This window comes from Haemorhous mexicanus, chromosome 2 (assembly GCF_027477595.1).
Source record: "Haemorhous mexicanus isolate bHaeMex1 chromosome 2, bHaeMex1.pri, whole genome shotgun sequence".
Lineage (NCBI taxonomy): Eukaryota > Metazoa > Chordata > Aves > Passeriformes > Fringillidae > Haemorhous > Haemorhous mexicanus.
The window spans coordinates 96625064-96639715 of NC_082342.1; the positions used below are offsets into that span (position 1 = coordinate 96625064).

A 14652-nucleotide genomic window follows, 5' to 3' on the forward strand; every position below is an offset into this window, starting at 1 on the left:
GACAGTTTATTCTGAACAGTATCTCTCCTCGTCAATGCTTAGGAAGTTTTATAGAAAGAAATTTGTTACACCCCATTCACATAATGAGATTTTTTCTGGACAAATGTGAGCAGATCTGACACCAGATGGCAGTGCATCCTCTGATAAACATCAACTGCATCTAAGTAGAAGCAATTTGGAGAAAGAAAGCAACCAACTTAGAAACAAAAAAGTTAATTCAGAATTAAGTAGGTGAATCTCCATCTTGAACTGAACCCTCTCACCAGTTGGAACTCAATCATGCAACACCCCCTACCCTGCTCAGTGTCTGCTTTGCTTCCAGGTTGGTGAAACAGAAGGAGCAGAACATTAAAAGAAATGGATGCAGGTGTTTCAAATGAGATTTCTCATTCCCAGATTATGTACAGAAGGTGAAGCAGAGCTGAACACCTACACTGCAGTAGAGCTGCTGATGAGCTGGATACCGTTACGTGTATCTCTCCTGGCATTTGCACCACTAGGTACAATTCACATACACAATGCTTCCTCATGCACGTCACACACATTCCCATATACAAAATGTAGTAATTTCTTTTTAAAAGCATTATTAGTGTTTCATGTCTTTAGCTAGTATATATTCATAAGACAGGTAGGACAAGAGGCTTGATGAGCCCTAGCAACTGCATGAAGTTAACTGTTCTGGGGTGGCAGGAATACACTCCTGGGAAGTTATCTTTGATTAATAGTTCAACAGGAGAAGAAAAACAACAAAAAACTGCTGTTATAAAATAACAAGGTTTTTTTTTTCCAGGCTTGAAATCCAGTAACTGTGCAGGAACCAGCATTAAACTGTATTAAGAGCACCAATTATGAGAACAACAGTGACTTCTGAAGATTATTACCCACTTCCACTCCCTTTGCATCTAACCTCACAGGAAAAAGAAGAGAAATATTTGACCTCAGATTCATTTGATAAAAGAAATCACAACTTCCCTCCAAACCACATTTAATTAGAAGAACTGAAATAGTATCTTTATGTTAATTTGTGGTGAATCTGATTTCCATTGACCAGCTTACAGATGGCACAGTGCTGTCACTGTGAAGCCCTTGGAATCAAAATACATGAAAAAAATAACGTGCTTTGGATGTATTTAAACAACAACAAAATGCAACTGTTATGCAAATATCACAAGTTTGCAAATATGACCTTTATGACACATCCAAACATGGCAACACTGAGTCAAGGGAGCTAATTTTAACTATACAAATATTCACAACACAAATGTAAGTTAAGACCAATTTTGACTCTACTGGTTTTTGTTCAAGCTCTCACGACTAAAGCATTTTCCTCTGTTGTTAAAAGCATGATAATGATTATTTCTGTTGCTCATGAAGTGTTCTGCTCTCTCTAGAGAAACTATTTTTAGGAACAATCATGCATTATTTGTGGTATCTTCATTGGTTAGTTTTTTTGTTCTACTTTATTTCTATAAATAGGACATATGAAACAAAAGAACAACAATAGACTTGCAGGACATGTCCTAAAAGCAGAAGTCTGGAGCAGGATTTTCAGGAAGTTCCCAGACCGGCACTGATTGTCAAGGGCAAATAGAGCCATCCTGCCTGGTGACTGCCTATTAATTTTCAGTTTCTAGTACAGTCATCTGTGGTTATCTTGGGTGGAGATGACTCTGCCCTGAGCTCTTAGAATCAGTTCTTCACTGATTTTTCTTTGCTGTTTCCCTGCTGGGCCACTTGAGCACACAGATAACTTCAAATGCTCCTCACCTGCTTTTCCTTATCAGAACCCTGCTGCTCAAAAGAGTTTAGGGCAGAGTGACCTGAAATGCTAAACATAAGAAATTCTGTAAATTTCAGCTTTAACATCACTGACTTACAGAAGCTGCTCTCTATATTGCAACTTTATGGGCTGGATTTGATGATCTTGAAGGTCTCTGAATTCTCTGATTAAATACATGGTGCTGCTTTAAAACGAGCATTTGTCAGAGATATTTACAAAACGGCATGGGAAATAAAGTAAAAATCCTACAAATTAATTGCATTTATATTAAATATTAGAAATAGTGAGTTCACTTTTTAAAGTGACCTTTATTTCTTAATGAACCTGATGCAGCAAGAAATTACAGTTTTCCTTTATTCAGAATCATTCTTCCTCATTTTTCTTCACCTCTGCAAAAGCAGCAGAGGTGCTGCTTTCTTACACAGTTCATAAAATTAGCTGTGTAAAATGTGGTTTCCTTCTCTTCACCCAGAAATAAATCAATCCACAGAACTTAAGGGGAGGAGATAAATAGTTTAGGAAGCTAAGAGGGGATTTATTGTTGTTGATTTTAATTTTAGTGAGAGGGAAAGCATTCAAGTGAAAAGTACTGAACAATTTCACTTCTCTTATCCCTTTTGAAACACAGGTTTAAGGCAAAAAATTCAGACACTTTATTAAAACTAATTCATATAATAATCTTCCAGCACCTCAGAATTCTATACACCTGATTACGAAGAAAGACACAGATGAATTTGAGTGCTACAACTCATGCAAGTAATTCAACACATACAGAGGAGTAGTTACAGCAAATTAGTTACAGCAATTTTAATCACCACACAAAAACTAGTAATTTAACAGCAATGTTTTAATAAATTCAGGTCAGTTGGTACAGTGACTACATCTAACTACCTCAGTCCTAACCTCTGGAAAAGCACCTTGTTCACATTCCCCTCTAGCTCAGAGTCCTGAAATTCCAGTTCCAGCTGTTGAACACCCTTAACTGATGTGCTCTACAAGTTCTCTCCACAGAGGCACACACAGGCCTGCTCTCCTATTTCTAGTCTTACACAGGGATGCACTACACAACTGGAATTTAATAGTTTTATGTGTTTTTAAGACAATCAAGTACTTGAAAGCATTATGACCACTTTCTTAGTCTAATCTTAGCCTTGGTTTTTTTTTTAAGCATAAATTTCTGAAAGTATAACAAATCCCCATAAAAAATTATGAGCACTGTTCTGACTATGAAAACGTCAGATTGAATGGATCTAGGGAAAAATGCCATTACCCATGGCAGGGTAGGGACAGCCTAGATGATCTTTAAAGGTTCCTGCCAACCCAGTCTATTCTGTGATTCTATGAAAACGATGAAATACATTCGGCATCATTTCTCTATGAAATATTAAACAAATGCCACTTGAGTGCCAGCTTTTGGTTTTTGTTTATTGCAAAGAGCAGAAGAGAACATGAGTCCTCAAGTGAGTGCAATCAGTCTGCAGACATACTACCTGAAACAATGCCCAAGAATTCCTTGATGCTTGTCTTACAACATGAAGCTGTGAGAAACACTCTGCAGCTGAGAGGATTGTTACTTTTCAGGCTACAAATGCAAGCACCATAGAAGTAAAGAGGACTGAAGCTTATTTCAGCAATTAAATAAAATAAAAACACCACACCACTTCAAATTAGGCAGATCTGCTCCCACCCTACTTCTGTGAGCATTCACTAATGGAAAAATTTTGTTATTACCTGACTTATACATGACTTTGGCAGCCTATTCATGTGAAAATTCTTTAATAGATTAAGTGTCAAACAAAACAAATTGCCTTCATAAAATGGAAATTTTCAGTGGATAAACCTCGAAAATTCTAGCAAAGCCCTGCTAGGTGGAGCTCTTCTAAATAAATCTACAAGTGTTGGTCTACAGTCTTTTTTACAACAGTGACAACCCTGTGTTTTGGAGAAACACACATTTTAGGAACATTGAATTGTACTAGCTCCACAGGTTAGGCAGCAAAATTACTTAAGTGTGCTTAGAAAATAACACCTGGTGTTTCTAACTTTTGAACACAATAAAAACCAGCAATATCACCAATTGCTAAAATTGTGTGTACCCAGAGCATTGTGGTCTTGAGGACGAAAATAGGAGAAAAAATAACCATGGGAAACTAGCTGTGCTATTGTGAGATGGGACTGGGAAAGTTTCCCTTAAATCCCAGTGATTTAGCATTTATTCTTTATATTCTGTGACATCTAACTTTTCCCATCACACTTGCTATGTCTTCTGCATTTGTTTTCTTTTTTATTAAGCAGGTTGGGTGATAGAGAAGTGCTAACCGAAGGAAATTGCACTTTCAGAATTTCTAATCAAGAGGCACATTAGTAACTTGATATCTAAAAACAATCTCAAATGAGACATAATTAGTATTCTTTTCTATTTTAAAAAGCATTGAAACAGAAAATTACAAAACTGGGGTATTGGACATCTCCTAAAAACCACACACACACAAGTTCACAGGCACACACAAACACAGAGAAAAGGGTAATTCCCCACAACCCTGTAGAAGACATGCTAGTTGTCTGGGGTTTTGTAAGGACAGCAAAGTTTGACAGCAGCAAAGAAATTGCTTAGACTTACTTCCAGGAAGGATGAGTAAGAGATTATTTTGTAATGTTTCCTTACTGGTCTGCTCCTGTTTGCATAAATAAAAAGGTCTTCTCAAAAGTACTCTGACCAGTCCCACGAAAAGGAAGTAAGTAGCTGGATATAATTAGATGACAGAGCAAAGAGTCTTCTGGCCTGATTCTATAATGCAAGTGAAATAGTATCTGGACTATAAGAAAAAATATTACTTCTATGTTGATCAACGTGTGCACACAAGATCCAAGAGCATCAGCCTTGCCGGATGGCTCAGATCTAAAACTTTAGTTCAAAAGATGCTGCTTAAAAATTGAAAAAAATCCTGTCAAAAGTGAAGTCCTCATGTGTCTGAGAGAAGGGCTTACTTCAGATTTTTTTTTACTATTGTAGTGGTACAGCTATTATGCTTCGGAATTTCTGATAAGGAGTTTCTCCTTTCTGCTTGCATAATATACTCAACTGGAGAATTCAGTATTTGAAATTACATGTAGACTTCAATGACTGGATAAAAGCTTCACTGCATATCCTTTGCAAAGAAAAACAGATTCAAGAGGAATTTATTAAAATGTTCTTTCCCTGAAAAGAGAAGTTTTAGTTGCATAACTTCACAAGCTGCGTTTTAATCAGGCTGATCAGCAGCAAATATACTGGCTTAAAAATTGGATTGCAATCCATAAATTTGAATCTGAACATATTTGAACTGGAAATCTCTTAGCCAAGGATTCACATTTTTCCTTTATTTATTTCTTTACTACATTTTTGCTTTGATTTTTTAAAATCTCTACAGACAGCAGGTTTAGCACAGTAAATAAAAAACATTAGTTAAGCTCACCCCTGTGCAAGGCAAGGACTGCTAAGCAGTACCACTTCCACTGTCCATACACAACATAGATACTGTCTATGTTATATCAGCAACAAAAGTAAGGCTGATATTTTTAGCAATGTATGTGGTACAGGATCCCCTCAGAAATTCTCAAATGTAACTTTACAGACTCAGCAGCCAGAGCTCCTTCAATGGGAACAGTCTGACCAGTGAGGAGTGGTCAGGTCATTCCCACAGAGGAGAGCAAGAGCACATCTGAGAAAAAAACTCAGACAAAGAGAGATACTTACTATTTACAATGATAAAGGTATGAGCATATATGTGTATATTTATAAATCAAAGGCATAAGGATTTTGAAAACTAATACCAATGTTAAATTTTTCAATGGCAGCAAAAACAACTAGGAATCGATAGACAAAAATGCAAATAGCATGAACTCATATTTGTATTTCCTTTAATAGAAACACTTTGAAGTTGTTCAATGTATAAATAGGCATTCAAAGGAAAGGGAGTTAAATAACTGGCTCAGTACTCATGGTGGCCAAGAGTCTCATTTGCACATCACATAGTTTGAATAAGATGCATATCAACATACACAGGTGTCTGTATGCTCTTCTCCATCTACATTTATTTTAACACATCTGCACACTGGTGGCAGACAGACACAAGGCTGGGTGGCTATGAAAGTCACACAGTAATCAGGGGAAGAGAAAGTACTTATGAAAGAAAATATAAAACACAAATGAAAGACTGAGGAACACATAAAGAATACATTTTCCAGATACTTTTAAATGGATCTTACACTGTCCTTTATGGGATAAAAAAAAAAAAACAAACAAGCAAAACAAAGGCAGAAGACCCTTTTAAATGTGGAAGAAAAAGTGGTTGTACTAATAGTAACTGAAGAAAACAAAGGTAAAAGAGGTGATACACTGAACTCTGTAGATGCAGCATTTGGTATAGCCTAGGAACAAGAAAAGTAACAATTTTAGCCCAGATAAGGACCTTGTTCCACAGAAAGAAAAAACTCCAAGGCAAAATGTAAACAACTGTGCCTGAGGTAAAATATTAACTTCAGGGTTTATAAACATTGTGTGTGAATGATTATCATAAGCCTCATCCACAGCTTGCCACACCATTAGATTTAAGCTGAACACGACTGCTGAGCAAGAGCCAGTCTGCAGGAGTAGTGAGCACCTTGATTTCATTGCACTTTGATATCTTTACTGACAAACTGAAGCATTAGTGGAAGCTTTCACTTAATTTTGTTTCATTTCAAGTCCAATTTGGATGTTCCTGCAGCATTTCCACTACAATCCAGCACAATGAGGGACACAAGTGAGAAGTGACCCTGAGGTAGACCAAAACACAGAGAGCAGCTCAGGAAGGGATACAGCCTCTAGGACAGAAGCAGACTGGGTTTCATTCCCTATTCAAGCAAGTGTCCCATGAGACCTTGACACACCCTAATAGAGAAACTAAAGCAATTCTCAAGTACACATTGAACTGCCGTTAAAAAGCCAACAACTAAAATCAGAAATGTATCTAAGACATTCAGCAATACCTGCAAACATGCTATTTTACCAAAGGCATCAGTAATCTATGGACTTTCATTTTAATGAGTTTTATGCCATGTATTTAGATTCTATTTTCAAAGCAATAGTAATAAGCAAAAAAGTCTCATTCACACACTGGGAATGTCTTAAGTGGCTTTAGAGCAAAGCCTCTCTTAAGCTCAACTGTAACAACAAAGAAATTGTACATAAATCAAGTACCAAAACATTGGTTCTGTTTCTTCACTCACAGAATGAAGAATTTGGTACAGCACAGAGAATTAGTCATCAACAAACATCCTGCAGAAGAACATTAGGATAAAAAAAAAAACAAAACAAACCAACTAAATTCCAAAGTGAAATGAAAATGCCTAGCACACAAGTTTCCCAAGAATAATGAAATACAACAATCTAGTCACAGTAATGCAGCTGACCTATTCTTTGAGGCAAATAAAACAAAATTCTAATTGACATGAGTGTGAATAGATGAAAGAAAATAGAATGAGTAATGGCTGCTCTTACTAAGCTCCATTGCCAGGTGGATTTATTTTGAGTGCTGAAGACACTTGTGGATTTGTGAACTCAACAACTCATCTACCACAGTCACCAGTTTTCCCCCTCACTTCAGAGGGGCAAAATACAAATCCTACTTATAGTTTCATAGATAGGCTGATTCTTGCATAACACCCTTATGAGACATTTTCTGCCCATGGATAAGAATGAGCTTGGAAAGTCAAAAAAAAAAAATTTCCAGAGAAGAATTGTAGCTTAAACACCATAATCTCAAATGAAGCATGAACAGCCAGCTTCATAAAAATATCTTATTTTCCAAGTGCTACCACCACCCCACAGAAAACACAGTCATTACTGCAGACCCACAGTTTAGCTTGTGTAGCAGAAATAAATCATAATTAATAGTTAATTATGAGTATAACAGGATTCATTGAGCTCTTGCCAAGTAAAGCATTACAGTGTTTCTTTCCCCTGTTTCTCTAGAACTAATGCAGGATGGGATTCAGAGTTAGAGGGAACAGTCATAGAGTCCAGCTGTAGCTCAAGAAGTAAATTTCCTTTCTGCTGAAGGATGCAGGCCAGCTCTGCAAAGCCAATGATGCACTCCCTTTTTGTGTGTTGGAGGGAGGGCAGGACAGGGCCATAACTCCAGCAAGTTCACAGCTGCACATCTGCAAGAGCTTTTACAGGAAGAAGACAGGAGAACAAACTCAGGAGCTTATCAGATACCTTTTCCACTCAGCCTGATCAGTGAGCAGAGGCACCACCTCCCTTTGCCCATTATCAGCCAGCCACGGGCTCAGCATGGAGCTGGACCAAGCTCAGCAGCCAACACTGCATGGCACACACACAGCCCCCATCACCAAAACACTGCATGGCACACACAGAGCCCCATTCCAAAACACTGCATGGCACACACACAGCCCCATCTCCAAACACTGCATGGCACACACACAGCCCCATCACCAAAATACTGCATGGCACAAACACAGCCCCATCACCAAAATACTGCATGGCACAAACACAGCCCCATCTCCAAACACTGCATGGCACACACACAGCCCCATCCCCAAACACTGCATGGCACACACACAGCCCCATTCCAAAACACTGCATGGCACACACACAGCCCCATCACCAAAACACTGCATGGCACAAACACAGCCCCATTCCAAAACACTGCATGGCACAAACACAGCCCCATCACCAAAACACTGCATGGCACACACACAGCCCCATTCCAAAACACTGCATGGCACACACACAGCCCCATCACCAAAACACTGCATGGCACACACACAGCCCCATCACCAAAACACTGCATGGCACACACACAGCCCCATCACCAAAACACTGCATGGCACACACACAGCCCCATCACCAAGCTGGTACAGGTGGCCCAGGGGCAGAGACTCTCTGTGCTGCATGCAAGTGGCTGTGCTGCTTTTGGAGACAGCCCTATACCCAAAAGCAGGTTCCTCTGCAGAAGGCAATCAGTGATACCTGAACTGATTGCCTTCTGCCCATGCTGCACTTGTCTGAGCCCAGCACTGATGCTGTGGGGGAACATGGTAGCAGGGTGTTTCTCCACCACTTGGTCATAACCAAGGTGCCAGCTTGGGCTTCAGTACCGAACATGACAGCAGAGCCCGTGGCAGCTGGGGCAGTGAGCTGAGAGCTGCAAGACCATAGCAACCACCAGAGCATCCATGCTGCAATCTCCAGTTAACTGGAAAATTACCTGTAATTTTAAAATTTCTATTATACTTAAAAAAAAAAATCTTTTAATAAGTCCTTAAATAACAAGTCTTAGTAGCCTGAATTTTGAGTTACTAATTGATTTCTCATATGAAAGTCTTCAGAGACTGTGAAAGGACAGCAGGCTGAACCGTGTATAAGAGGGAACAAGAGTCTTACCTGACAGATAAGCAAATTGTTTCTTTAATTGGTCCTGAATATCTGCAGCATAGAGGGGAATGATATCCTGATGCATGATTTCATCTGTGAAGAGAAAAAAAATTGCATTGCAAAGTCATTTAATGCAAAACTTCACAGCACACATTAAAAAAAAATCCCTACAACACAAAAGCTCAGAAAACTGTCTAACTTCTGAAAAATACATGAAAATCTCTGGAGTCTTTCACGTGCTTGCCAAGGGCAAACTTTTCTTTGAATAGCACACATATAAAAGAGGAATTTACATTTACTGACATTTAGAAGCAGTAGAGAACTGCCTCTGAACAAAACACTGTAGAACTAATATTCCTCAGGAACTATATTAAACAGTGGGATTTTTATGTATTAAATTCAATTTTTATTAAAATCTTCTCAATCAAACAAAACCAAGAAACTTATGATTTCTCTAGCCTGTCATCTAGATTCAAATACCCCAAAAAACCAGCATTAAATAAGATAGGTAGAGCTGGCTTGAAAGTACATCCTCCCCTTGAAGGCACAGACACACACACACAGACACACACTCTACCTCCACCCTGAAAAGCAATGCTTAAGCTTTTGTCTCAGCCCTTCCACTTCAGCTTAGTGGAGGTGGAAGGACTGAGACAAAATGGTTGTGGTGCACAACTATTCTGCTTTCCCAACCCTCGGTTTTCTGTCCCAGTGTTTCAGCAGAGGCATTTCCCACAGCATGTTTCCAGAGGTCAAGCAGAAGCCTGAGTTTCGCTGATTGTGACAAAGACTGCATGACAGAGTTGCTTAATTCATAAACTAAGATCTCATTTTTTACAAGAAACAAGAAGTTTTGCTCTTTTGCAATTCCTAAAAATAATTATTCCACGTATTAGCCTCATGGAATAGTACAGAAGAGACAACATAGCTTTTTCTTTAATTGGCTACGAAAATTTCTTTTAATCTGACATTGTACTGACATTGAAGTTTTGGGTTTTAATGTACATTGAAAGAATGAATGTCATGTGAATTGAATGCCATTAAGATAGGTTTTGACACTCAGAGCTCTGAATGTGCACAGGAAAAGAAAGTAAAAACCTAAAACTGATCTAAGGATAAGTGTCACCTGCACTGAAGTACAAGCTGAAGTAGAGCTCTGGTCCTCAAGGACTTGCTGTCACTGAGGGCTTTAAATGCTAGATCGTGACAGACAGACACTTCTATGAGCAATTCTCACATATGTAAAATTCTGAGAACTGCAATTATTTGAGAATAGCAGAAAAGCCACTTTCAGTTACTTCTTCCACAGTAACTGTGGAAGAACTCATGCTGTGAAACAGAACTTCTCTGTTCTCTGTGGTCCCGATGGGCAGAGGAAGACCCATGACCACTTTCAAGGTCACACACTGATCAGAGCTATTTTCCTGCATCCGGCAAACTGCTGCCTGATCAGAAGACCTCTGCATACCACGCTGTCAAATCCATAAGTGGATACTTTAATGGTCAAGTCATATTTCACCCAGACCTTCAGTTATGTCACCATTTCAAAGTTCTCAACAGAACACTGAACACAGATGTTGCAAAACTCCAATCTCAGATGGCCAAGTAATTTCCAGAAGAGGAATACCCCACTTCCCCAAAGGAAAAAGGATTTTAGAGTTTATTTTTTGGTGTCTGTGCCTTATGATACAAGGAGCCCTCCTGCAGCAGTGTTTTAAAAACTACACAGCCCTGATTCTTGCAAACCAACACCTGCAGGTGGACCCATTAACCTGAATATAAACTCTTGGATTAATGCAATTTTTTTGGTGGGAGATCAGAAAATAACATCATCAGTCTATAAAATGCCATCCTGACTCAAGTCACAGGCAGACATAATTTTCATTGCTGCATAGCATGGCATGTAGTAAAATAGTTGAATTTTGCATATGTAAGTAAATACATGACACATTACACTCTTGGAGGCAGGACATTCCCAAGGAAGAGAAACTATTTATGTATCATTACATAAGGATCACTATTTCCCCATGTAGCCCTGTGATGAATTCCACTATTCCAGGTGAATACCCAAGACTAGATTTGATTGCTCCAGTGTTCCCTCTGATAGGAGGAGCAGCTTTTGCCACCTGCACAGATCAGTCCCACAACACTGGTCAAATACCGCTTCACTGAAAAGACAGTCTCTTCCTGCCCCTGGTTTTAAACTCAGTTTAAACTCAAAGGTGAGAGCCTGCTTGCAACTGGAGGAGCAGCACGGTGTGTCCACTGACAGACACCAAACTGCTCTTCCTGCTGCACTCCCCTCCACCAAAGCCATCTCATCATGCTCTTGCTGATTTGGTTTCAAGACATACTTCTAAAAGCCAAGTATGCACTAAGATCAGAGCTGATTTTCAATAATTTGAAACAACCAAGATAAAAAATAGCAGCACAAAAAAAGTGCAGGGAAATACAACTCTTGGAATTGCCAAACTGGTCACATCCAGCAGCTTAACAGGATACACTTGAACCCAGTATTAGCACCCACAGATTTAGCCAGAAATCCCTCTTCAGTATGTTTTCCTTCAAAGGAGATGCAATTGTAAAGACTCATTGCTCTGCACCATTTCTGTGACTTTTAGCATCCCTCTGGAAAAGAGAGTTCATCATAGTTTGTTTGGTATTCAATCTGATTGCACTTCAAGGTTGTCCATCATTACTTCAAAATGCTGTTTCCTTAAAAGGATAAGGCAACAAAAGGCACACATGCTAAATAGACTGTGAGAGCCCTCACTCCTTACTCTCACGGCCTTTGGGGAAAGTATTTTCTTGGAAATATTCTCTAAATAGAGAACCTGCCACCTACTACATTCTTCAGGGATCATTTCCATTTTTGTATAGCTAATTAAGTGCACACAAAAATACAGAATTACTGAAAATCTCCTCACTGTTTTGTAAGGAATTTTTATAGGATCAAATTTCACTTGTACTTGACTAGACTAAGATTCACACAGCCCGTTATTTTCCCTGTTCTACCTTTTCGCTTTACACAGTATTTTCAATGCAGAGACCTAAGTGTCTGTCTGTTTTACTGGACCCAAAATTCATTCCTGAAAAAAGCTGCTCACATCAAAACATGCTTGACTGTCCTGTCTTTCCTGAGGAGCTCTCTTAAGAAGCTAAAAAGAAAGCCCCTGGGAATGATAGTGCATCTGGTATTGTAGGTGATAATAAATAGTAAAATAAGGTTCTTTAAAGTTAGTACTGCTTTTTTATTACTATTTTTAAAACCCCAACACATAAAAAAGCTGGGAATGTGCGAAGATTTTTTTTAAGCTGACAACTGGAGGTTCTTTAGAAAAATCCTCACATTATCTAGTATTCAAATTATGAGTGTCAGAGAGGGCAGAAGTGTCATCTTACTAACATAAAGGAATCAGTTAAATATATGGTTCTTTTTACAAAAAGCCTTGCTCACTATAAATGTGAACCACAATCTTGCAGATGTATCATCTTCTAATCCAATTTAAATCTTGCTTTGATAGTCCTGTCTCAATGATAAAGGATGATGGCTCAGAGAGACTTGGTCCCATCCCATCAGAAGCACCTGACTGCCTTTCAGATGAAGCAGGATGAGAGATTTAAGCACGAGGGCACAAAGATAACTTGTGCTTGGATTACCTGGTGCCAGCAAGCCCTGAAGAACTTGGGATCTGAGAAAACAATCAATGTTACTGCAGTCAAGAATTTCCCTTATTGATAAAAAGCTCCTCTTTCTTTTCTGATCAAACTAAAACTCATCATCATTTGTAGTTTGTCTGACATGCTGAAGTAAACCCATTTTCACTGAAGACAACATTTGAGTGGACTCTGAACTGACTGCACCCACATTACACACAAGGAAGTCTCCCAACATGACTTGTGACCCTCCTGTAACCAGTTTAATAAAATTCCCAGCAAGCCAGCTGGAATTACACCACCCTTTGAGTAGTTCTGCAGGAAATTCAATGGCCATTACTTTTTACTGACTTGAAAGCTGATCTATCTGAACATCCGGCCACAGTTACGCCTTTCAGCACAGATCCCAGGAGCACATCCGAAATCAAATGACAATTTTTCCTCCTCCTCTGCAAAATTTTAATGAAAACTTATCTCTAGCTTCTCTATGAAATCCATGCCTTAAATTCAAGAAATATTGTATTTTCCTTAACCAGTTTTGCTTTGCTTCTCCTCTGGAACAGCTTATTCAACTCCACTCCAAGAGTTGAATGCCGTTTTATGAAGGGGGTCTTCATTTGAAGAATCTCTTCATTAAACCACCCTCCCATCTGGTAATTATAAATGCAAGATAATGACTTTCAGAGCAGTCCCTTCATCTCTCTCAGCCCCAAGGCAAATCTTTCATTTCCTCATTCCTCCCTCTTCATCTTCACCCCCCAACCACCACTACTAACAGTCAGCTCCTTTGTGAAGCCCCCCCAAGCAGGGAAGAACCAGAGCAGCAGAACTGATGCACAGAAGCTCTCTTCTACTCTAAGCCACCTAAAACTAATGAGCTGATCAAGATGCCAAGTGAGATTTCCAGCTTTAAAACTGAATTTTAAAAATCACTGCTGATTAGTGACAATGCCTGCAAGCTCAGTGCTTGGTATGCTCAGGCACAACAGCTGCAGATGAGGCTCCTCAGGTCCTCCTGCTATTTACAGCCACACTGGGCTGATGACAGGAATTTCTGCAAGTGTTCATTAACTAAGATTTCAAATCTCACCTTTTCAAAATACCTTCAGGAAAAGTTCATTTTGATTTCATTTGGCTACACCATCGTTAAAATGATGGACCAGAAAAAGTGAGTGAATAAATTCAGAAATTTTCATGCAAAACACAGTTGTCTGTTAAAGTGTAGTTGGGAAGGGAATTATCACCAGGGCAAAACAGTGCTTTTGCAACTTGTTTGTTTCTCGTGAGCTAAAACATCCTATGCAAGCAGAAATGCAAGTTCTTTGCTTCTACCAGCATCCCAGTAACTGACACAAAGAAATATAAAACAGACTAATTCTCCAAACAGCTTCATATGGCATTAAGTGTCCAATAAACATTTTTAATTATATAGTAACATAAGAATTTACTTTTAAGAGCTTTACAGACTACGGCTAAGGTCTATCTCCCACTTCCTCTCCTAGTTAGAAAATACTATTTCCTATCAAAAGCCCTGCTATGTAAAGCAGATCCTTAAGCTGAGGTACCTTTACTTTTAAGAGAATCAGTGCTTTATACAAGTTCCACTTCCACAGCATTGCTAAAATCTGTACATTTTCTAAGACTGACTGGCCTATAGTCACAAAATGAACAGAACAGCACTACTATATACCCAGTGCTCCAACAGGCTAGGATGGAATCCCATGCATCTTCAGTCTTAAGTGTGGTAATCACATATCCTCTGAACAGAGAGACACATAGGTCTCCCAGGATTTTC

The 14652-nt window shown here is 39.0% G+C and overlaps 1 protein-coding gene across 8 annotated transcripts in view; it reads right to left on the bottom strand.

Moving 5' to 3' along the window:
- The window catches only part of MCF2L (MCF.2 cell line derived transforming sequence like), a 145076-nt gene that overhangs the window by 56902 nt on the left and 73522 nt on the right, over positions 1–14652 (bottom strand). For all 8 annotated transcript variants that reach the window (XM_059839656.1, XM_059839668.1, XM_059839659.1 and 5 more), the window contains one exon: positions 9210–9293. In XM_059839656.1, the coding sequence (XP_059695639.1) occupies positions 9210–9293 (84 nt within the window). The remainder of the gene's footprint in view (positions 1–9209; positions 9294–14652) is intronic.